Below are 25096 nucleotides of genomic sequence, written 5' to 3'. Positions count from 1 at the left end.
AAGTACTCAGTTGTATCTTTTCTTTTAAAAGTTGTTGTGGTAGGATAAATAGAATAAGATTACTGTTTACTAGAAGAGATGGGATGGGAAATGTGACAGTGTCACCTGGGTGGAATACATTCACCAAGCTTACACAGTTAATCTGTGTATAGATAGTAATAGCGAGGAACTGCCTAAAGATAGTAAGCTACAGTACCTAGTAACAGTAGAAAGACTGATTGCTGAGATAACCAAGCCCATGATAGTACTCAGTGCTACAGAATAAAGACCTGAGTAGATAAGAGAAGCCGAGTTGGCTATTTAACCATAGTTTGACTCTATAAACTGATAAAGAATTCAATATAAATATCGACCTGAAGATATAAACACATTCTGTATGCATTCACTCAACAGAATAAATAAGAGTATGCTGAAGGACGAGATTATGAGAAAGGGGTTGATGCATGTTTAAATCCCGACTTACAAATGCTGTGCGAAAATGAAACAATACATGGAATTACCAACTTTAAACTTACGCTATCCTTCCAAGAACGTCTGTATAGTAAACATTAACAGATAACAGTGACGGAAAGCAAAGTGTTCTTTTTACATGAATAATGATATACAGCAAACCCTAGCTTCAGGGGGTGGAAACGATATCTACCTTAGGCTACAAATCGAGCTATGAAACATCATACCGAAATAAGAATAAACCTGAATTAGATAACAAGTATTGATACAGGCGAGTGACCACCGTAAAACTGTAGGCAGCACGTGGGCAAGTCTGTATGCAAAAGGATAGTCAATACATTCACGAGACGAATGCAAGACTACCCTCGTCGCTGCACAATATTATACAAGAACGAGAGCTGTGTCGTGGAAATCATTCGGTGAAGAAACTCATCGTTTCCATAACATTGAAACCCTGAAGTAAAAGATTGCCATAACTGTAATGCGATTGAACAATAGAAAACGACAGCATAGTATACTGAAGATCAATTTGAACTTAAAAACTCTTTGGCATAGAAATGTTATATTCTCAGATATTAACAGAATTAGAATTAGCGACGGAGAATGCATTAAATCACAAAGGTAAACGGAGTAACCCTGGTACATAACCATTGCGGTATCTATGTATGCTACCAAACAAAACAGAAGTAATAGCTGCAAACTCTGTATATTAACTGTGCATATATAAACCAGAACCAAGGATGAATGTCCATTAACCGGTGACGGCACTTGCATATACAAATAAGGGAGAAAAGAAAACATTATGAAGCGCAGATGGTAAACCATTGACCATATAGAAATCCAGGCCGAGCCAAAACAATAACAATCCGAATAAGACAAATATTGCAGTGATTTAATTAACTATGCAAACTTTACATAATTGCCGAAAGCTCAAAGGACTTTTCTAGACCAGGTAATGCTAAACAAAACAGAGTCCTTAGCCAAGTTCAATAGAGAATAGAAACTAAGGCACCGAGGCCATAACCTAGGCGCAGCTGGACAGGCCGCCCAAGTAAGGCCGCCAAGCATAAATTGCATAAGGGTTTGGTCCGGTATTTAACCTGAGACAACAGGTAGAGGACAGGCCGTCTCAGCTGTAAAACAAACCCTCAAAATGCAATCAAATTCAGTCAACAGAAAACGTAATGAAAACCGACTTACCTGGAACTGACATAGTAGCTAAACCCTCCGGCATTTGGTGCGAGCGAGCTATGGCCAGCATCAGAACCCTTCGAAAACTGTCAAGCCAACCCTGAGAAATGGTTAGAGTATATATAGCATAAACGGGAAATAATGAATCATAAACCAGCTATGAGAATGGTGTAGAGGAGCGCAGCCAAACCTGAGTGAGGCAGAGGAGCGATGAACCAGAAGAGTGCAAAGAGCCCGAGAACTTGCAGATCGAACCATCGAAGGAGCTCGGTTCTGAGAAGTGAGCAAATGAACCAAAGTCAAATCCAACTAAACTTTTATATGCAGGGTCAAACCCTAAGTGAGGAGGAACCGTCCGATTAAGGTAAGTAATCTCCATCGTTGATTTAGGCGGGAGGCCGAGCGTGAACCCCGGAGCTAGTCAACTCTCTCAGATCACATGGCCAGCACGTGAAGAAGGGCCACATGGCTACGGAGGTTGGTGAGCTGGCGTACTCACTCTGCCATTTGGCAGCAGACATTCAAACGGATATAACAATCAACATACATATGTCATGTCACATAATTAATCGATGGTCAATGCAATAAGGGTTAAGTAGATACGTGGTGTTATATATGTATAACCAAAGGTTCTAGTATCTAAAATCTTAAGACAGCCACATTATGTGTTAGGCTATATGTGTTTAGGGTAGTAGGTGAGTAACGTTGGATAAAAGTTGGTGATATTGAATTCCAACTGTAAAGGTATATATATATAATAAAAAATTATTTACTGTATTCTTTGGGTTTTAGAAAAAGATCGTGACAATGTGGTATCAGAGCAGAGGTTCCAAAACTGTGGCCTCTGGAACAGCAATGGAAACAGAAAGAGAAATTATCTTACACATATATATAGTACAATGCAATTAATTATCTTTCTTGTGTACAACCACGAGAATATCGAGACACTCACCCGCTGACAGTTATATAGTGAGATGGAGGAAATGCCGGGAGCTGGCGGCATCCCACCAGAAAATGCAGGACTGTGGGTTCAGCTTGGTGCTGAGACACGCAGTACCAATCAGGCGATACTACAAACAGTTCAGGAACTGAAGGGTGAGTTGGCACGCTTGCGAGAGGACAATGCACGATTAACCATGGAACAAGAAAGAATACTAAAAAGCCTGTCAGATAAACAAAATCCACCCTTACCCAGCCCTAGTGCAGAACAGCAAAGGGGCACTGAGGAGCGGAATTATGCTCCTGAGCTTTCAGAAGAGCAAGAAGACCATTCTGACAATGTGCAAGAGCAGCAGACTTCCAAGAGACAGAAAACATAATTACAGGGAGAATTTCGAAAAATCAAACCCCCACTTTTCGATGGAGAGCAGGAGGAAGCAGCAGAAGCCTGGCTGATTAATATTAATAAATATTTTCAACTGTATGAATATGATCAAAATCTGAAGGCACGGTTGGCTATTTTCCAGTTGCAGGGCAAAGCCACCTTGTGGTGGGAAGAGATTAAAATTGTGAAGGGAGTAAGTGAGCAAAGCATAACCTAGGAAAAGTTTCAGAAATATTTTAAGGAGAGGTATTTAACTGAGCGCTTTTATGATGAGAAGGCGCGAGAATTTCACGATTTACGACTAGGACAGCAATCCATGGACGAATTCATAAATCGTTTTACTTCTCTACTGCGTTATGTGCCCTACATAAAAGAGGAGAAGGCCAAGGTGCAGAGGTTTGTGAGTAGTTTACCAGCTTATATAAGGGAACGAATTGAGTTTGACAACCCCCGAACTATGGATGAGGCAATTCGGAAGGCTAGAATTTGCTACCAGCAGAACAAACAAAAGGGAGAAATTCCAAGCAGGAAATGGAATGAAAGAAAAGGTAGCAGAAATGATGGAAACAACAAAGGCAGCCGCGGAAATGGTGGTAAAGGAGCTGGAAAAGGGCAGTTTAACAGAAGCACAAACAAGGGTACTTTCCGGCCTAAGCCAAACGAGAGCAGGATTAGTGAACTCCCTGCTAAATCGGAGGTTGAAGGAACCAGACCTCCAGTTCAATGCTGGGTATGTGAAGGACCGCACTATGCTAGGAACTGTCCACAGCGTAAAAGAACTGATCAAATATCTCAAGTCCATGAAGCTTCAACTGTAGGGGATGTGGCGCGCAGCGTACCAAGGATCAATGCAGCATTAGAGGACCGACAGGCAGAATATCAACCTTCCATGGTGGAGTTCGAAGGTAAGATTTCAAACCTTGCTGTAGCTGTACTTATTGATCCAGGAGCTACTTTAAGTTATGTTAGTCCAAAAGTAGTGGAACACTGTAAGTTACCATCAGAAAAGTTCAAAAACCCATGGCTAGTCCAGTTAGCTACGGGAGCCAAAAGGCGGGTTCTAGCGAAAGTTAATAACTGTTCTTTCAGTATAGCTGGACAGCCTGTAACAGCAGACCTGAATGTACTTCCATTGGGCTCCTATGACATTCTTATTGGCATGGATTGGCTGGAAAAACACTGGTCATTGGTGAACTACAAAACCAAGGCCATATACTACAAAGATGATTTGGGACAGCAGCAGGAATTACAGGGAATTAAACATCCTGTTCAGATCCGGCCTATCACTGCAACTCAGTTAGCCAAATGTATAAGGAAGAAATGCTAGATTTACGCCATACAGGTTGGTTATGCGAATCAGAAAGATAAGATGTCTGCATTAAACGACATACCAGTGGTGCAGGAATTTACAGATGTCTTTCCTGAAGAGATACCGGGTCTGCCTCCAAGAAGAGACATAGATTTCACTATAGAGTTAATACCAGGGGCAGCCCCAGTATCGAGGGCACCATACCGGATGAGCATACCAGAGTTAACGGAATTGAAGATGCAGCTCCAGGAACTGCTGGATAAACAGTACATTCGACCCAGTGTGTCACCCTGGGGAGCTCCAGTATTGTTCGTGAAGAAGAAGGATGGGACCCTTCGCATGTGCATAGATTACCGACAGCTGAATAAGCTCACGGTCAAAAACAAGTACCCTCTACCCAGAATAGATGAACTTTTTGATCAGGTGAAAGGAGCAAAGGTGTTCTCCAAAATTGATCTGCGATCTGGTTATCATCAGATCAGGATCAAGGATGAGGACATTGCCAAAACTGCTTTCCGAACACGCTATGGGCACTACGAATTTGTAGTGCTACCTTTTGGTTTAACCAATGCACCTGCTACTTTTATGTGCATGATGAATAGCGTGTTTCACCAGTTTTTGGACAAGTTTGTACTAATATTCATCGATGACATATTGATATATTCTCGTTCCCAGCAGGAACATGAGGAGCACCTTAGATTGGTGTTGCAAACTCTTCGAGAGCATCAGCTATATGCTAAATTTAGCAAATGCGATTTCTTTAAAGAGGAAATTCAGTATTTGGGTCATGTGATTACAAATGAGGGAATTGCGGTTGACCCCGAGAAGATAAAATCTATTATGGAATGGCCTATACCCAAGGATGTTGCGGACATCAGGTCCTTCATGGGGTTAGCTGGCTATTACAGGAGATTTGTGGAAGGCTTTTCAAGAATAGCCTACCCTATTACCTCATTGCAAAAGAAAGGAAGGGCATTCAAGTGGACAGCAGAGTGTCAGCAGAGTTTTGACCGCTTGAAACACCTACTCACCACCGCACCCATTTTGAGAATCGCGGATCCTAATAAGGATTACGTGGTGTGCACCGATGCAAGCAAAGAGGGCGTGGGAGGAGTATTAATGCAGGAAGGAAAGGTAATAGCATATGAATCAAGGAAATTAAAAGAACATGAGCAGAGATACTCTGCTTACGATTTAGAATTAACTGCTGTAATTCATGCACTTAAGATGTGGCGACATTACCTTCTCGGAAAGAAATTTCTGCTGTTAACCGATCATCATAGTTTGACGCATTATTTCAGTCAACCCACTTTGAACGCGAGACAAGGCCGTTGGGCAGATTTTCTAAGTGGGTTTGACTTTGAAATAAAGCATTTAAAGGGCAAAGAAAATCGGGTGGCAGATGCCTTAAGTCGAAAAGTTCATTGCTTATGTGAACTTTCAGCCAGCCGGTGGCGGAGTTCGCTGGTTGAACAAATAAAAACAGCAGCAAACGACGACTCAGAATATCAGCATTTGAAACAGCAGGTACAGCAATCTGATCATGGAAAGTTACAGCAAGGGTACACATTGGATAATACTGGATTGCTGTATTTCAATAAGAAAATGTATGTACCTGACTCCGGTGACCTTAAGAAACTGATTCTAGATGAATTCCACATCAGCCATTATGCCGGTCATCCAGGGTACCAAAAGATGGTTACGGCACTCAAGAAAGAGTATTACTGGCCAGGGATGAAGAGGCAAGTGGTGGAATATTTGGCAAAGTGTTTGGAATGCCAGCAAATTAAGGCTGAACATCAACACCCAGCGGGGCTGTTACAGCCTTTGCCTATTCCGGAATGGAAATGGGAAACCATTTCCATGGATTTTATAACCGGGTTACCACGGACAAAGAAGGTTAATGATTCTATTATGGTCGTGGTTGATAAACTAAGTAAAGCAGCACACTTTATACCCGTGCAGTCTACTTACAAGGCGGTACAAATTGCGCATCTCTTTATGCAGAATGTGTTCCGCTTGCATGGAATGCCAAAGGTAATCATATCGGACCGTGATGTGAAGTTCACTTCCACTTTTTGGAAAACATTGTTTGCCGAGTTGGGCACCCAGCTGAATTTTAGTACAGCTTACCACCCACAAACCGATGGTCAAACGGAGCGAGTTAATCAGGTATTGGAAGATATGTTGAGGGCAAATGTGATGCTCAAGCCTAGTCAGTGGGAGGAGTATTTGCATCTGGTTGAATTTGCCTATAATAATGGGTATCATAACTCCACCCAGTTAAGTCCCTTTGAGGTCTTGTATGGGCGGAAGTGCCGCACACCCTCAAGTTGGAGTGGGCTAGAGGATAAACTGAGTTTGGGTCCGGAAATGTTAAAAGACATGGAAGATATGGTGAAGAGAGTGCGAGCAAATTTAAAGGCTGCACAAGACAGACAGAAAAGTTTCGCAGACAGGAAAAGAAGATTTGCAGAATACAAAGTGGGTGACCATGTGTTTGTAAGGATTCAAACCAGAAGGAGCACACTGCAGTGGAGCGGGTGCGCCAAACTGGCTCCCCGATACTTTGGACCGTTTCAGATTCTAGCTAGAGTGGGGCCGGTGGCCTACCAACTTGCTTTACCCAGTCACATTAAGATTCACAATGTGTTTCATGTTTCTGTCCTAAAGAAATATGTGTATGATCCTAGACATGTTATTCAATGGCAAGATGTACGGGTAAGATTTGATCCGATTGGTTTGATTATACAACTATACTTAATAGGGAATTGATTAAGTGCTGGTTGTTTGCAGGTCGAACCGGAAGGCGGGGTCCTAGTCGAACCACAGAGCATTCTCGACCGGAGAGAAGTGCGGCTGTGGAAACGGTCTATTACCCAAATTAAGGTGTTGTGGCAGCATTATGGCCCTGAGGAGGCTACGTGGGAGGACGAGGAACTTTTCAGAAAAGCCTACCCAAATTTATTTAATGAGAATGGACATCGGGACGATGTCCAATCCCAGGGGGGAAGATGTAATAACCTCGGTAACTTGTAATTTCCGGTAATTGCTGTGGTAAAAACATTATGGTGACAACTTGTTTATTAAAAGACATTATTATTTTGTTAAAAGAAAATATAATGAACTATTTTGCACATGTGTTGAATGAAATGCTGGCAGCCTCCAAAAGGAGGCTTTTCTATTAAAAGAAATTAATAAGTTATGGAACTGAAAAGAAAGACAACTGCCTCTCACCCTGAAGAGGGTTTGGAAGGGAAAACCTCTGGGCTGTTTGGGAACAGGCAGAGGAGAGATTCCAAAAAGAGAGTTGCAGAGTGAAAGAAGGGGGTTAAGTTTGGTTATGATCAGATGACCCAGCACCGTGGTGCATAAGTCTTGTTGAGGGCTGCAGGCCTGCAAGACGGCTCGGGGGGAGAATCCAGTGCAGTGGATCTCAAGGTTGGGAGGTTAAGAGCAAAAACTCTACAGGTGACTACTGAAAGTAAGAACTTCAGTGACAGAATACCAGGTACGCTTCTAACACTAGTTAGGGAAAGCTCAGGTATTGAAAGTACTCAGTTGTATCTTTTCTTTTAAAAGTTGTTGTGGTAGGATAAATAGAATAAGATTACTGTTTACTAGAAGAGATGGGATGGGAAATGTGACAGTGTCACCTGGGTGGAATACATTCACCAAGCTTACACAGTTAATCTGTGTATAGATAGTAATAGCGAGGAACTGCCTAAAGATAGTAAGCTACAGTACCTAGTAACAGTAGAAAGACTGATTGCTGAGATAACCAAGCCCATGATAGTACTCAGTGCTACAGAATAAAGACCTGAGTAGATAAGAGAAGCCGAGTTGGCTATTTAACCATAGTTTGACTCTGTAAACTGATAAAGAATTCAATATAAATATCGACCTGAAGATATAAACACATTTTGTATGCATTCACTCAACAGAATAAATAAGAGTATGCTGAAGGACGAGATTATGAGAAAGGGGTTGATGCATGTTTAAATCCCGACTTACAAATGCTGTGCGAAAATGAAACAATACATGGAATTACCAACTTTAAACTTACGCTATCCTTCCAAGAACGTCTGTATAGTAAACATTAACAGATAACAGTGACGGAAAGCAAAGTGTTCTTTTTACATGAATAATGATATACAGCAAACCCTAGCTTCAGGGGGTGGAAACGATATCTACCTTAGGCTACAAATCGAGCTATGAAACACCATACCGAAATAAGAATAAACCTGAATTAGATAACAAGTATTGATACAGGCGAGTGACCGCCGTAAAACTGTAGGCAGCACGTGGGCAAGTCTGTACGCAAAAGGATAGTCAATACATTCACGAGACGAATGCAAGACTACCCTCGTCGCTGCACAATATTATACAAGAACAAGAGTTGTGTCGTGGAAATCATTCGGTGAAGAAACTCATCGTTTCCATAACATTGAAACCCTGAAGTAAAAGATTGTCATAACTGTAATGCGATTGAACAATAGAAAACGGCAGCATAGTATACTGAAGATCAATTTGAACTTAAAAACTCTTTGGCATAGAAATGTTATATTCTCAGATATTAACAGAATTAGAATTAGCGACGGAGAATGCATTAAATCACAAAGGTAAACGGAGTAACCCTGGTACATAACCATTGCGGTATCTATGTATGCTACCAAACAAAACAGAAGTAATAGCTGCAAACCCGGTATATTAACTGTGCATATATAAACCAGAACCAAGGATGAATGTCCATTAACCGGTGACGGCACTTACATATACAGATAAGGGAGAAAAGAAAACATTATGAACGCAGATGGTAAACCATTGACCATATAGAAATCCAGGCCGAGCCAAAACAGTAACAGTCCGAACAAGACAAATATTGCAGTGATTTATATAACAATGCAAACTTTACATAACTGCCGAAAGCAGAGGACTTTTCTAGACCAGGTAATGCTAAGAGAAGCAGAGTCCTTAGCCAAGTCCAATAGAAAATAGAAACTAAGGCCCCGAGGCCATAACCTAGGCGCAGCTGGACAAGCCGCCAAAGTAAGGCCGCCAAGCATAAATTGCATAAGGGTTTGGTCCGGTATTTAACCTGAGACAACAGGTAAAGGACAGGCCATCTCAGCTGTAAAGCAAACCCTCAAATGCAATCAAATACAGTTAACAGAAAACGTAATGAAAACCGACTTACCTGGAACTGACATAGTAGCTAAACCCTCCGGCATTTGGTGCGAGCGAGCTATGGCCAGCATCAGAACCCTTCGAAAACTGTCAAGCCAACCCTGAGAAATGATTAGAGTATATATAGCATAAACGGGAAATAATGAATCATAAACCAGCTGTGAGAATGGTGTAGAGGAGTGCAGCCAAACCTGAGTGAGGCAGAGGAGCGATGAACCAGAAGAGTGCAAAGAGCCCGAGAACTTGCAGATCGAACCATCGAAGGAGCTCGGTTCTGAGAAGTGAGCAAATGAACCAAAGTCAAATCCAACTAAACTTTTATATGCAGGGTCAAACCCTAAGTGAGGAGGAACCGTCCGATTAAGGTAAGTAATCTCCATCGTTGATTTAGGCGGGAGGCCGAGCGTGAACCCCGGAGCTAGTCAACTCTCTCAGATCACATGGCCAGCACGTGAAGAAGGGCCACATGGCTACGGAGGTTGGTGAGCTGGCGTACTCACTCTGCCATTTGGCAGCAGACATTCAAACGGATATAACAATCAACATACATATGTCATGTCACATAATTAATCGATGGTCAATGCAATAAGGGTTAAGTAGATACGTGGTGTTATATATGTATAACCAAAGGTTCTAGTATCTAAAATCTTAAGACAGCCACATTATGTGTTAGGCTATATGTGTTTAGGGTAGTAGGTGAGTAACGTTGGATAAAAGTTGGTGATATTGAGTTCCAACTGTAAAGGTATATATATATAAAAAAAAAATATTTACTGTATTCTTTGGGTTTTAGAAAAAGATCGTGACAAGCTACCCCATATGGACATAATTGAAACAAATTTAAGAAAACACTTCGTTAAATATTTTATTTGATTTAAATTAAAAAATAAATATAAATAAAATTCATCTTAAATTATTTTTTATTTAAATAAATGGATTATAAAAATATTATTTAAAACAACAAAGAAAAAATTAATAAACCTATTACTTTATAAAAATACTTTATAAAATAGCATCCTTGGATTAAAAAAAAACAGTAATAGCATCTTTGGTTAAAAAAACAAAAAGCACTAAGAAAACCTAAATAATCAGTTATTTAGGTTTACTCTCCTTGATTTCAAACTTAACTTATTATCAACACTTAAAATATACATTTAGTAATATACTAAAAATAAAGTTGGTCAAATTAATATTAATTATTTAAGTTTAAAAATTATATATAAATAAAGTTAATAATAAATTTATTTTATTTAATTAAAAATCTAAAAAAATTATGTTTTAAAATTAAATACAAATTATGATATGGTACAAGTGAAACCCAGAAATAACCATATTATATAATAAATTTGAATTAGAGTTATTATTTATATAATATAATAAACTTAAACTTACCCAGGAAGTGTTAATGTTATTTAACCAATAGTAGCTGTAGTGGGTGAAAAATTTATATATGATAATTAAATCATTGCAAAATTTGCTGCAAATTAAACGAGCCGTTGGTTGATTACAAGAACGGCACTGTTGATTACATTAACAGGCATCCAATGTTTCCGACAGAAAACCGTTGGAGGACTCAGAGCTTTTTCCTGACACATGTTTTTATTGTCATTCGATTATCATAATTAAAGCATTAGAAGACTAGCTGCAAATTAAACCAGCCGTTGGATGATTACAAGAATGGCAGCTTAATTGCGAGGACAACATCCAAAACCGTGGGATGATTACAAGAACAGTATCCAATGTTTCGGACAGATAACCGTTGGAGGACAAAGAACTTTTTTCCTGACAGATACTTTTATTGTCATTGGATTAACTATCGAATCCATCTCTTCTGCCCCAAGCTCCATGAATGCACTGGAATTGGTTTGGATGTGAAAAATTGCAGCATCTGTTAAAAACTTCAATTACCAGGTAAACATCTTGATTCTTCTGGCTTCCTCTTTCTTTGTAGTGCCTTGTATTGTTTAGATGTGTTTTTTTTCGACGTGCGTTGGTCACTGTTAATGTGCAGAGGAGGTATGTCATGGCATTGGCAACTTCTTGGTCACTATCTTCAGTTCTTGACTACACAAATTGATCAGTTTTTGTCCAACTAAATACTATTGTTCAGCGCTGGTTACAAGAGGGAGTACATTTGTGAACTATTCGCCTCTCAACGATTTCTTTGGCTCTTCCATAAAACAAACCCTGGTCGTTGCTCTGATCAGAGAGCATTCTTCTCATGCTCTTGCGCAAATGGCTCTCTTGTCTTGATATGTGCACATGGTTTTGTGTTATTTGCGCATGATTTGAAGTTAACATTTACGTGTGTATTAATATTTAGTTTGGATGCTTTAGAATTTGATTGATATTTTTATTTTAAAACTTGCGGTTTAAACTCATTATTATTTATCTTAGTTTCGAGTTCAAACTCTGGAAAATTTATCTCTTATATATTTTTCTAAATAGTGCATATTTCAGTGCTAGTTACTTTAAATTCTAGAAAGGCTTTAAAATCTATATCTATGATAGAAAAATTGAAAGTATTTAGGTTTTTCTTCCTTATAATTTAAATTCTTGAAAATATCTATCTATTATAGAAATCTTGAAAGCATGTATAAGTAGGCTTTTCTTCCTTTTTGGTGTAAATTCTCGAAAAAAATTCTTGCCTTAACTTTTTTACTTCTACCGGTAGAAAACGAGAGACCACAGATTTTCGTCCTTTTTAATTTTAATTCTTAAACCCACGTGTATATTCAAACGGCTTTACGAGCTTTATTGATTTTGAAAAATGCCCAATGAAGGAGCTTTATTGAATAAGAGGAGGTTTCTTTAGCGAGATGATAAGTTCACAATCTCAACAGCTCTCGTGAACAATATGATGCAGGATTTCAAAATATGGTCTATTGCATCAAATAGGGCTTCAGATATGGCCATTTTCTGATGTAAATATATCTTAGTTCTCCAACTATTTAGGTTAGACATAGGGTTTTTATACCATAGAAATCGTAAATAGCACCCTTAGTCGTCAATTCATAGATATAGGTTGTCCTTCCATTCTAAATATTAAGATTTGATTATCCAGAAATTTGTCATAGAAATCCTAAATACCACCCTTAGTAGTAAATTCATAGATATAGGTTTTCCTTCCATTCTAGATATTAAGAGCTGATTATCCAGAAATTTGTCAAAAGGAATGTGCTGCATTGTAGTTCTTGACTCCTTACAATGCTCCGATTATCCAGAAATTTATCGAAAGGAAAGCGCTGCATTGTAGTTCTTGACTCCTTAGGATGAAGGTTAAGGTGGTTTGGATTAATTAGACTTGTTTTGGTGCCTTGACTGGCTTTTCTCCCTTCTCAACATGTTATTGCAGTTGTCATTAACCTTTAGTGGAGGTCTAATGACATCTTATCACAGCTACCATTAAGCTTTAATGGATGTCCGATATCCATTTTAAGTTGAATTCTTGCTAAACCTACTAGGCTTTTACCTATATCTTCGACTGCCCAACTCTTCGTATATACCTTTGCTGGCCCACTGACACTGTGAATCTTATGAAATTTTTCATTATTATTAAGCTTTAAGGGAGGTCCGATATCCATTTTAAGTTGAATTCTTGGAAAATATGAGACACGTCTTTTGAAATAGCAGCCTAAACTTGTATATTACCCGGCTAAACCTAACAGGCTTTTACCTTTATCTTCGCCTGCCCAACTCGTCGTATATAGCTTTGCCTGCCCTCTTACGAAATTTTTCATTATTTGAAATGCTACAGTCGTTCTCATATCCAGCCATAAATTCGTCTTGAGAAATTTTCAGAAGAAATTTAGTTATACAACAGCTTGTTTGAAGTTATGGAAGGATTGCGAACATAAGTTTACCGGGGCATCGTTCAATACAGGGACAGCCAGAAGTTCATGTAGGTAGTTGTTATGGAAAGATTCCTAAGCCCGGTCATGAACCGCCATAGTAGAAGGAAGATCGAATCACTATTAAATGCATCATTATTTAAAATGTTATATTTATATATGTATATATGATTGATTTTTTATGCAATGCATAATCGTCGACAATACGTAATGTACATGCATTTTTTATTTCAATTTATTATTTTGAAAGTTGTTATTTATCACCAATTGTATTTATATTAATATGTTATTTTATGTAATTATTATTATTATAAATAAATTGTAATGTTTATTTGTATTTGTGTGAACATATTATTTCTACGGTTTACTTTTGTACAAGTAGAAATATGATGAGGAAGAGAGATAGAGAAGTAGTGAGATAGGGGGAGAGGGAGTGTAAGAAAGGGAGGGTGAGAGAGCGAGGGAGAGGGAGGAAGTATGGGAGGGAGAGAGAGATAGGTAGCGTGTGAGGGCCAGAGGGAACGAGGGATAGAGAGGAATCAAGAGAGGGACATAGTAAGAGATAAAGAGGGCGGTGAGTGGGTGGGTAATGTAGGGCTAAGGTTACAAGGGAGCGATGGAGAGGGAGGGAGCAAGGGAAAGGGAGAGAAAAAGAGGGAGCGAGGAGATAATGGGGCAAAGAGAGCGAGGGAGAGGGAGTGTAAGGCCTCCGAGAGATGAACGATGGGTGCAAGGCGGGCGCGAAGTAAACGACGAGGGCATGTGTGAGAACGCACCTGCACTTGGGCGAGCCGACGTTGGAGGCAAGCTAAACGTGGGCGTTCGTGTTAATAATTGGAAGGTCGGCCGAGGATGGATTTGTGACCTCACTAGCATATATATTGAATGGACTGTGATTCATTTCAAACCATCGAACATATCTTCGCACTATTCATACGCACAAGGGGTAAAACAACGCAGGGGTAAAGAAGATTGCGCATATCTCATGCGCAGTACTTCTAAGGTGCAGTTTTGACTTTAAGTGCGGTTTGGGTAAGGCAAGCGTGCCGAGGTGGGAGTTATGTGCAGATAATTGTGTGCAGGATTTGACAAGGTGAAATAGGTGGCTCGGGTGAGCATTCCACTTTGTGCAAAGGTGCACATAATTTGTAAAAGGCTGGTTTATGAAATTATTCTAAGTATTGGCTTGGAGATTGCCAAGCATACTTGTGTTGTAATATTGAAGAAGCTATTATAATATATTGTTGGGCAGACTTTCTGGGAGTTGCCCCTCCCTTTGTACTTGCTTATTGTTGATGTTCTCGGTTTATTGTTCATGGTTAATAATTGAGAATGGTCTTCACTGAAGTATAAAGGATAGTGCTTATTTCAGTTGCAAAAACATAAGCTAAGTATGTTCATGTTGAAGTAGGCGTAGTCCACGGGTGTTAGTATTGTTAAAGAGAAAGCGCTCGGTGGTGCCGCACCTCGCTACAAGCGGTTGGAAGATCACCGCAAGTGTAGGAGCGTGACAGTTGGTATCAGAGCTCAGTCGGAGCTGGTGAGCAGGGTTGCTCATGGCGGGTGAAGCTAATGCAGATAAGGTTATGGAGAAATCATGGATGAACATTCTGGGTTTCATCGACTTGATGGTTCATGACAAGACCATTCAAGCTTTGGTAGACACAGGTGCTACACATAATTTTATGACAACATGGTTAGCAAAAGAAGCTGGACTGATGATCTCCCCATCAGATATGGAGGTCAAGGCAGTAAACCCTAGAGCTAAGGTGGCAAGTTTGGTACATGATATACCTGTGTAGATGAAAGGCTGGAAGGGTCAGTTAGACTTCACAGTAATGGAGATGAACGACTTCGATGTGATACTTGGACAAGATTTCTTGAAGGGCAACAAGGCTATTGTTGTCCCCTTTTGTGATGAAGATGTTGCAGGCATGACTACGATGGAGGATGAACTTGAGGCTGATCAAGTTGAACCAGGATCGTGCAGTTTGTCAACATGGATGGATGAGGTCACTCACATGGAGGAGCCTCATGATGATGAAGTAAGTAATGATACTTGTGTTTCATTTGGGCATTTGGGAGTTGGACCATGTGTAGTGAAGGACAAAGTCATTTTGCCAAGGCAAGGGGACATCTTACCATGGATGACTATGATGGAACCTTGTATGGAAGAGCAAGGATTGTCAACTATTGCAGGGCTTGTTGGGGCTACTTGTGACTTTGTGATGAAAGGTGCAAGGACCCGGGACAAGGGTGGAACTTGATGATCGTTGTGGAGGATTGGGTCATGCTTTAGCCACATGAAGGATTGGCTAAGTGCCCGGCATGACTCATGGACAGATTGAGGAGGGCACACACTTGTGATGTTTTGGGTGGACTTGTCATGGCCGAGACCAAGAGTAAGTCTTGATGGACACTTTGGTGGAGGAGCTATGATGAAGGGACTCATGACATGATGATGAGATGGTTGGGTGACCGAGTTCACTAAACCGAAGATCGAAGACTTGGATGAGATGGCCAGATGTTGTGATGTGTCTACTTGGTTGGACTACATGGGCAGCTTAGTCATGGACATCAGGTTGGAGACTTGAAGACATGAAGCATGGCAGACCTATGCAAGGACATTGTGTGGAAGCACTTGAAGAGATGTCAAGGGAGATCCAAAGAGGAGTGCTAAGGAAGGAATGTTATGCAGGAGGACTTGCTAGTGTGACATGGGAACTTGAGGATGGCACATTGCAAATGATGAAGAGGACTTCATGGACCTGAATGGGGCACATCGAGATGGGAACTTGAGGATGGCACATTGCAGATGATGAAGAGGACTTCATGGACCTGAATGGGGCACATCGAGAGTTGGTAAGATTGAAGACTTGGATGGACTTGTGAGCAGCTATGGAGCATTCCTACTACATGGGAATGGGTTATGGAGCTCATGAGGACATGAGATTGTTGTGACTTTTAGGGACTTCATGTATGGTGGACTTAGAGGATCTAATGCATTGAGGAGCTGAGGTCAGGTGACTTTGATGCAGTATGGGATGCATACTTTCAAAGTACATGTATGGGCATGGCCTGGAAGAGTGACTTGATGTAGAGGATTGGTATGAGGCACTCTAAAGTGATGGAGTTACAACGATGATGATGATGATGCCTTGGTGATACACTTGAGCATGGGTTGAGCCGAGACTCAACTACTTTCTACACATGGGAGCTAATTTGATTAAGGATCATGGGCAGCACATGGATAGATGAGATAAGTGCATACTTGTTTCTATGAAGACTTGAAGATGGCACATTGCAGATGATGAAGAGAGCTTCATGGACCTGAATGGGGCACATCAAGAGTCGGTTTGAGGAGATGTTCCCTTCACTTGGAGGAGACAGACATATGGGCAACATGTTGCAGATGAAATGGATGGAATTTCCATGGACCTGAGCATGGATTATGGAGATACATACGGGTAAAAGCATGTTAATGTGTATCACTTTTACCCTTTTTGTGGCAAAGAAGTTTTATAAAAATAAATGGAGTTGGAAAGTTTACTCTTAAATTTACAAAATCATCAAAAATTAGGTGGTGGTAAGAGAAGACAAAACATGTCAATTTAAATTCAGTTTCATGTCATATTTTTTTCTAAAATTTAATATATATTTTTATCTAATTTATTCATTTTCTTTAAAAGATATCATTAATATTTTACACAAATTTTTAAGTAGTGACAAAACTGCGACCCCCATTTCTGTATTGATTTATGTTTTTCAATTCCAATTAGTTTAAGAGATGTGTTGTAAACATTCTAAAGATTGCTAAACAAATTTAAAAATAAAAAGTAAGCATATTTTTTAATTATTATTAAAATACTAGTCAAAATGATCATCTTTTCGTATATATAAAACCGCGACCCAAGAAACTACCCTTTCAAGTTTATAAAATCAATTTTTTTAAATAGAAATTTGAAAATAACATATAACAAAATGTTAAAATTATTTGTTGAAAATTTTTAAAATACATTTTAAATTTTTTATAATAAAATTTTTAATTAGGATTATAATAACATATTTTATATTATTCAAAATATAATACATAAAATTATTTGTTTAGAAATTCTAATTCTATTTTTATATATTTTTAAAGAGTTTTAGCATTTCATTTAACTTTACATAAAGTTATTTATATTTTGTGAGTGATTAACCATACTTTTTACCAATATTTATTATCGGTTGACTAATTTGCAAATTTAGTATTTACTTTTTATAACATTATTTATATTTTATAAACCCATTAAATAGGTTCACCATAGCTTTTACTAAAATTTATTGTGAGTTAGCTTTGTTACAAATTTAGCATTTATTTTTTATAATTAACAAGTATGAAACTCAACTCATTTAATTGATATTTTTATATTATTTTTTTTATCTTTTTTCATTTGAGTACTTTTTTGCTTTTGCCATATAATGAGACACATTAGCATGCTTTTACCCATACTTTAGTATGGTGAGCTTGGTGGCAACGGTCACTAGGCCGAGACATAGTGGAGAAAGAGTCTCTACATATGTTGTAAGGATGTTAGCCTTATGTAGAAAGGTCGACATCGTGGATGAATGATGATCTTGGTAGAGAGCTACCAAGATGATATGTTGTCGAGGACGACAACGATTTCAGGTGGAGGAAAATGTAAGGCCTCCAAGAGATGAACGACGGGCGCAAGGCGGGCGTGAAGTAAACGATGACGGCATGTGTGAGAACGCACCCGCACTTGGGCGAGCTGACGTTGGAGGCAAGCTAAACGTGGGCGTTCGTGTTAATAATTGGAAGGTCGGCCGAGGATGGATTTGCGACCTCACTAGCATATATATTGAATGGACTGCGATTCATTTCAAACCATCGAACATATCTTCGCACTATACATATGCACAAGGGGTAAAACAGCGCAGGGGTAAAGAAGACTGTGCATATCTCATGCGCAGTACTTCTAAGGTGCAGTTTTGACTTTAAGTGCGGTTTGGGTAAGGCAAGTGTGCCGAGGTGGGAGTTATGTGCAGATAATTGTGTGCAGGATTTGACAAGGTGAAATAGGTGGCTCGGGTGAGCATTCCACTTTGTGCAAAGGTGCACATAATTTGTAAAAGGTTGGTTTATGAAATTATTCTAAGTTTTGGCTTGGAGATTGCCAAGCATACTTGTGTTGTAATATTGAAGAAGCTATTATAATATATTGTTGGGCAGACTTTCTGGGAGCTGCCCCTCCCTTTGTACTTGCTTATTGTTGATGTTCTCGGTTTATTGTTCATGGTTAATAATTGATAATGGTCTTCACTGAAGTATAAAGGATAATGCTTATTTCAGTTGCAAAAACATAAGCTAAGTATGTTCATGTTGAAGTAGGCGTAGTCCACGGGTGTTAGTATTGTTAAAAAGAAAGCGCTCGGTGGTGCCGCACCTCGCTACAAGCGGTTGGAAGATCACCGCAGGTGTAGGGGTGTGACAGGGAGGGAGCAAAGAAAGGAGCAAGTGAGGGGGAGAGGGAATGACAGAGAGAAAGGTAGTAGGAGCGTGAGAGAGGGAGTGAGGGAGAGAAAGGGAGCGAGGGAGACATAGGGAGCAGGAGAGGGAGAGAGACAGAGGAAGCCAGAGTGATGCAAGGGGAAGGGAACGAGGGAGAGGGAGGAATTAAAGAGGGATCAGAGAGGGAGAGGGAGTGGAGGAGTGAGAGGGAGAGCGGGTGCGGGAGAGAGGAAAAAGGAGTGAGGGAGGCAGAGAGAGTAAGGATAGGGAGAGGGAGTGAGGGAGGGAGAGGGTGTGGGGTAGGAAGAGGGAGTGAGGGACGGAGAGGGTGTGGGGTAGGAAGAGGGAGTGAGGGAGGGAGGGGGTGTGGGGTAGGAAGAGGGAGTGGGGTAGCGATGGAGGGAGGAAGGTAGAGATGGAGAGGTAATGATGAAGGGAGAGGGACCGAAAGAGGGGGAGCAAGAGAGGAGGGGGATGTAGGGAGGGAGAGAGAGAGAGAGGGGGGGTTTAAGAGAGGGAGAGGAGTGATAGTGAGAGAGGGAGTGAGCGAGACAAAGGAAGTAAGAGAGACAGAGAGAGAGGGAGTAGGATAGCAAGAGAGCAAGAGGGGGAGTGATGGGGGTGATGTCGAGGCTAGGGAAATGAGGGTGTGAGGTAGCAGAGGATAGGGAGAGAGGAACAGGGAGAGGGGGTGAGGGAGGAGTGAGGGAGTGAGGGAGGGATAAGGAGAGGGGGAGAGGTAGTGAGGAAGGTTGAGGGAGCTGAAGAAGTAAAGAAAGAGAGGGTAAGGGAGGGAGAAAGAGAGAGAGACAGAGAGAGACAGAGGGAGAAGGGAGAAGAGAGAGGGGGGAGTGAGGGAAGACAGAGGGGGAGGGAGAGGGAGAGAGATTGAGAAAGAGAGGGAGAGAGTGAGAGATGAAGAGAAGGGGTGAGGGGGTGATGTAGGAGGAAAGGGAGTGAGGGAGAGAAAGGGAGCAAGGGAAGCAGGGGAAGTGAGTAAGGAAGAGAAAGGGAGCAAGAGTGCCAAAGTGTGAGAGAGAAAGAGAGGGGGTGAGGGGGTGACACATGGGGTAATTGAATGAGGGAGTGACGAAGAGGAAGGGAGAAGGGGAGGAAGAGAGAGAGAGAGTGAGGTTGATAGGTAGTAGGAGAGAGAGCGACATATAGAGGGAGCATGGGAGGTGGAGAGGGAGAGAGGGAGGGAGAGAGAGTGGGGAGAGGGAAAGGGAGTGGATCTATATATACACACATACACATAGAGAGAGGGGGCAATGAGAGAGGGATAGGGGCAGAGGGGTTTAGGCATCATATTGTGCTTGTCATAGTTATAGTGGTTACTAGTTATGGTGTATTAGGGGGTTTGTGTGTTGATCGTGTTTTATTGGTTATTACATAATATGTTATAAGGAATATAAATTATTGTGCATTTAAGGTCAAAATACTTGAAGGGGGTGATTATATCAAGGATCATAAAGGTTACAAGGATAAATATAATAAAAATTATAATAATAAAAAATATTGACGATGATATGAAGTGACAACTATCTATGGGGATATTTGAAGATTTGTGAAGGGGATAGCAACACTACTACTTTACTATTCAACTATGCCTTTACTATCATTTTTTTACTACGATTATTTTTAGTACTATCTTGTTTTAAGTAATCTTCTTTCCTTTAAACTACTACCATATTACATGACATCAAAATTTTATGTCCATACAATAATAGGATACGTACATATAACCAAGACTCCATTATTTAATACATTATGCCAATATACTAGTAAATTCCAAGTGAAGTAGAAAAACCATAAATGATGTATAAAAAACATAAGTTGGTTGAAACCATCAAGAGGAAATGAAACTATCAATAAATCCTAGGATATATGGATTGATTTTAGGTATAGAATTTGATTTGTTGCATAAACTCTCCTCAATGCAAGCCAACTATTCTTCCTCCTAGAATATATGGATTGATTTTAGGTATATGATTTGATTTGTTGTATAAATGCTCCTCAATGCAAGCCAATTATTCATGATCCCTTCATGCTCTTCCACTCCCAACTATTTCTATTGATAATTGTTATTTTATCACATTTTATTATTATTTTTTTATAAGTAAGAGACGAACCTTCTATTAATCTGGACAAATTACATAATTTACAAAGAGCCCCAGACAGCAGGGGCGACAAAACCATGAACTGAAGCAATCAACAGCCTTACTGGTCAAGACAGGGTACTTACTGCATTCCACAAACTGACCCGCCTGCAAAAATATAGGAGGTCACTTAACAAAACGAGTTCGAAACCCTCAGGCAACCAGCAAGAACCAAACTACGCCTATGAATAAATAATCCCAACCCATCAGCCAGCAAGAAATAAGCCCTAATCCATCCCAGCCATTGAAAACAGAGTCCTGATCCAATGACCAACATGGATATCGAGTAGACAAGAAGCAAGGAGGTTAACCACATAATGAGAGCGGTTTTCTCTCACCTCTCCTTGCCACGTGTTACCCCCTGAATGGAATCGCATGCATCTGCCCCAAAACCTTATACCACCCATGCCCCACACAATATACCACTTGTGGTTTTTGGGTTTTGTGTTCCGGTATCGCAGTAAGTTAGGGGCCCACAGTGGGACCCATAGTGGAGCCCATTATCCCCAGCACTCGGACCCGAAATCAACTCTAGAATGGGTCCACAAGGCCAAATCAGGTCCGTGACCCTGAGAAAAATAGCCCAACCAATCCCAGTCATCGAAACCAATGTCCCAATCTAATGGCAAGTGAGGATATCACACTACCTAGAAGCTCGGGTGTTAATCACGTGATGAGAGCGGTTTCCCTCGCTTCGCATTGCCACGTGGTGTCCTCTGAGTGGAATTGCACACATTTTCCAAAATATCAAATACCATCTGAGTCCCACGCGATAAACCATTTATGGTTTTGAGTCAATGGTTTCGCGGAGAAAACAACCCGCTCATTGGCCAAACACGGAACGTCCAGCCCATTCCACCAGTCTTTCTGAGCCTTCTGTCTATAGTCGCCAACAGAAAACCGCTGAGCCAAAATCACACAGACAACCCGATCTGTGTCTGTGTCCATCTCGTGACCTTCGTCATTCATCCGAAAGTAAACATAATTGTGGAAAGTTGCCATGGACATAGATGAATTATGTTATACCATTCTCATCCCTATCTCCTAACTCCCTTTGGTCAGTTCTGTTCAACCATAGATCCCAATCATTGGTTGCCAGGCATAGACACTCTTCTCTCAGTTTACCTACAGGTACCTATTCCCAAGCATGCCGAGAATCCCTGTTCTTATTGACCACCCCTTCATTGGCCAACCGATCTGCAAGCATGTTTGCCTTCCGTCTGACATGAACAAATCTTATCGTTTTAAGAGTTTGCAGATGAGAGTGTATGCGATGAAAAATCTGCATAAGCTTCCAGTGCTTCGACACTTTATCCAGCGAAGTTCCATTGTGAATCCTCTTGGCTGCTCTGATGGTCAGTTCTAAATCTGCTTCAATTATAACATTTTGTAGATTAGCTTCCACCATGATCTCCAAGCATTGTTCCAAGGCCAGAAGTTCAACCATGTTATTGGTGCCCTTTTCCAAGTGGCCATGGAAGATAAATTTTATATGCCCCTGTTGATCTCGCATAGCGCCCCAAAGCCCGCTTCCCCTGGATTACCCTTAGAAGCTCCATCAATTTTTACTTTGAGGAAGCCCTACGGAGGGGGCTGCCAACTGCTAGCCCTTGAGCTTATTGTTCTTACTTCCTTACGAGTTCCTTGAGGAATTATGGATTGTAGACCCAAATTGAGAAGAATGATCTCCTCGTGAGGCAGAGGAGGGTTAGTGGGAATTGACCTTAAAAGGCTTTTGACTATTTCCTTGAGTTGGTTCATGATCTGATTGATTATGTGTTGTGGCTCGCTGGCTTTGTTTCTGAAGATTCTCATGTTGCGTTCTTTCCAAACATTCCAAATGACAAAGCCTAGAACTAGCATCCAAGATTTGTTGATGATTTCATTCTCTGAGAAGTTATTCCTCTAGTTTTTCAAAGTATTGGAGATATTGAGATTGTCCCTGTCAGTTTTTCAGAAATTTGAGGCCACCCAGTTCCATACCCTGGCAGAAAAAGGGTAGAGGTTGAGCAGGTGCTCAATCGTTTCCTCATGTGAGCCGCAGAGGTGACATTTGGAAGGTCCTATGAAGCCTTTCTTAAGGAGGTTTTCCCAAGTTAGTATCTTTCTTTGGTACACTAACCAGATAAATAGCTTTATTTTCATCCAGTGAGAGGTTTGCCAAAGCTTCTTCCAGACTATATCAGTATTGACAAAGTTAAAACCTGTTATTGCCTTTTTTGCCTCTTTGAGGTTAAAGTTTCCTTCATTATTCTTCCCCCATCTTAATTGGTCAGGTGAGGATGAGACCAAAATCCGTCTCTGCTCTAAGTCCATGGTGAGAGCATCTACCATATCCTTCAAAGGACTTTCATTACTGTAATTTAGATCCTTCCATTTCCTCCATTTTCCATTATTACTTCCCTGGTCCCAGAAATCTTGTACCAAGAAGAGATCTTTGTTGTCTATGTCTCTCTTGAGAGCTGCCCAGTCATTCCTATTTAAGATGGGTTCCTGTTGCCAACTATCCTCCCAGAAACGAGCCCGGTCCCCTGCTCGGATTTCCCAGAAGTAGTGTTGTTGAACAGTGCTTTTGTTCTCCCAAGCAAGGTTCCAACTATGTGACCCCCTAATTTGTCCTGACATTCTAATGTGATCCTTTTCCTGCCAGTACTTGGCATACTTTTGTTTCCAAATCTTGGCCCATGGGGCATTTGGCTCCTTAATCCATCGCCACCACAATTTAGCTCCTGAAGCTTTGCTTAGAGTCTCCGGATCATGCAACCCCAAGCCACCATGGCTTTTAGGCTTGCAGAGCTTGTCCCAAGCAACTAAAGGCCACTTTTTATTTTCTTCCCCTCTGCCCCACAGAAAGTCCCTTTGAATGTTCCTTATCTGCTGCTTGATACCTTGAGGAGCAGGGATGGCTGCAAACATGAAGATGGGAATGGCCTGCAATACTGCCTGAGTGAGCACAAGTCGCCCTGCTAAGTTTAGAGCTCTGTATGTCCATTTACTGATTTTTTCCTGAAGTTTATTCAAAATAGGTTCCCATATTTTCTTGCTTAGAGGGTTATCAGTAAGAGGAATGCCAAGATATTTGGAAGGCAGTTGTTCCCTTTGAAAACCAAGAATCCTGGTAATGTTTCTCTGTATAGCAATATTAGTGTTAAAGAAAAAAACTTTGGACTTGCTTTGGCTTACCTCTGTACCTGTGGCCATAGCAAAGTCATCCAAGATTTCTTTGATTGCCCTTGCCTCTCTAACTGTGGGTATGCCCTGGAACATAGTATCATCCACAAATTGTTGATGAGTGTTAGCCTCTCCATCCGGGGTGAGTCTGATCCCTGAATTCGACCTTCATCATTTTCCATTTTTATTACCCTACCTAGCCCTTCCATCATGAGGACAAAGAGGAAAGGTGAGAGCGGATCTCCTTGCCTGAGCCCTCTGGAAGGTGTGAAAGTTTTTGAAGGAGCTCCATTGAGCAGAATGGAAAAGCTGGTCGTGGTGACTAGTGCCATAACCCATCTTATCCAGTTTTGGTCAAATCCATAGGCTTTAAGAATAGCTCTTATATAAGACCAGCTGAGTTTATCATAGGCTTTTGCAAGGTCCAACTGAATTATCATCCCTGCTTGCTTGTTGCTTTTGAGTGAGTGTACCACCTCATATGCTTGGATGATGTTGTTGAGAATTTGTCTGCCCTCCACATAGCCTGTTTTCTCTTCCGAGATGAGGGTAGGTAGCAGGGGCTTGAGTCTATTGGCTATCACTTTGGAGATGATTTTATACACCACATTACATAAGGCTATGGGCCTGAATCCATCCAGAGTCATAGCATTTTCCTTTTTGGGGATTAAAGCTATGAAGGAAGCATTAAGTGCTTTCAAAACCTTTTTATTTCTTCTTGAGTCTTCCACAACCTCAAGGATATCCTGTTTGACTGTATTCTAGTAGGCTTTGAAGAAATCAACATTGAAACCATCCAGTCCTGGTGCTTTTCCACTTTGCATTTCCTTGATCACCTCACTGACCTCCTCTTCCGAGACCGGCTGGTTGAGATTATGGTTGTCCTCTCTAGTGACCAACTTGGGAATGTACTGTGTGAACTAAGCAATGTACCTATATCTA

General features: G+C 40.7%; 1 protein-coding gene and 2 long non-coding RNA genes across 3 annotated transcripts; 1 reads left to right on the top strand and 2 right to left on the bottom strand.

Moving 5' to 3' along the window:
- Positions 1 to 1431: 1431 nt before the first annotated feature.
- On the bottom strand, positions 1432 to 1924 carry LOC149241531 (uncharacterized). The gene is made up of 3 exons (XR_016245636.1): positions 1832 to 1924; positions 1651 to 1727; positions 1432 to 1550 (listed from the first exon to the last, which is right to left on the bottom strand). It is a non-coding gene; the product is annotated as an uncharacterized LOC149241531 (long non-coding RNA).
- Positions 1925 to 6659: 4735 nt separating this feature from the next.
- LOC149241530 (uncharacterized) lies at positions 6660 to 7313 on the top strand. Its single transcript, XM_089370579.1, has 2 exons — positions 6660 to 6995; positions 7071 to 7313. Exons 1-2 carry the CDS (start codon positions 6660 to 6662, stop codon positions 7311 to 7313), a joined length of 579 nt encoding a protein of 192 aa, XP_089226705.1.
- A 1598-nt stretch (positions 7314 to 8911) lies between these two features.
- Positions 8912 to 9745, bottom strand: LOC149241529 (uncharacterized). The gene is made up of 3 exons (XR_016245635.1): positions 9653 to 9745; positions 9472 to 9548; positions 8912 to 9372 (listed from the first exon to the last, which is right to left on the bottom strand). It is a non-coding gene; the product is annotated as an uncharacterized LOC149241529 (long non-coding RNA).
- Between the last annotated feature and the right edge of the window lie 15351 nt (positions 9746 to 25096).

The sequence above is a fragment of the Pinus tabuliformis genome, chromosome 8 (genome assembly GCF_031772625.1).
Source record: "Pinus tabuliformis cultivar Carrire ecotype Pingquan chromosome 8, CPIR1, whole genome shotgun sequence".
NCBI classification, from domain to species: Eukaryota; Viridiplantae; Streptophyta; class Pinopsida; order Pinales; family Pinaceae; genus Pinus; species Pinus tabuliformis.
Note: the sequence above shows the minus strand (reverse complement) of the source record. Positions and strands in the feature narration are given on the sequence as shown.

What these genes read in the sequence shown, in the direction of transcription:
- LOC149241530 (XM_089370579.1), top strand. Translation starts at nt 6,660, where the DNA reads ATGGAAGATATGGTGAAGAGAGTGCGAGCAAATTTAAAGGCTGCACAA. An exon ending in TTCAATGGCAAGATGTACGG is followed by an intron (nt 6,996 to 7,070) that starts GTAAGATTTGAT and finishes GGTTGTTTGCAG; the next exon opens with GTCGAACCGGAAGGCGGGGT.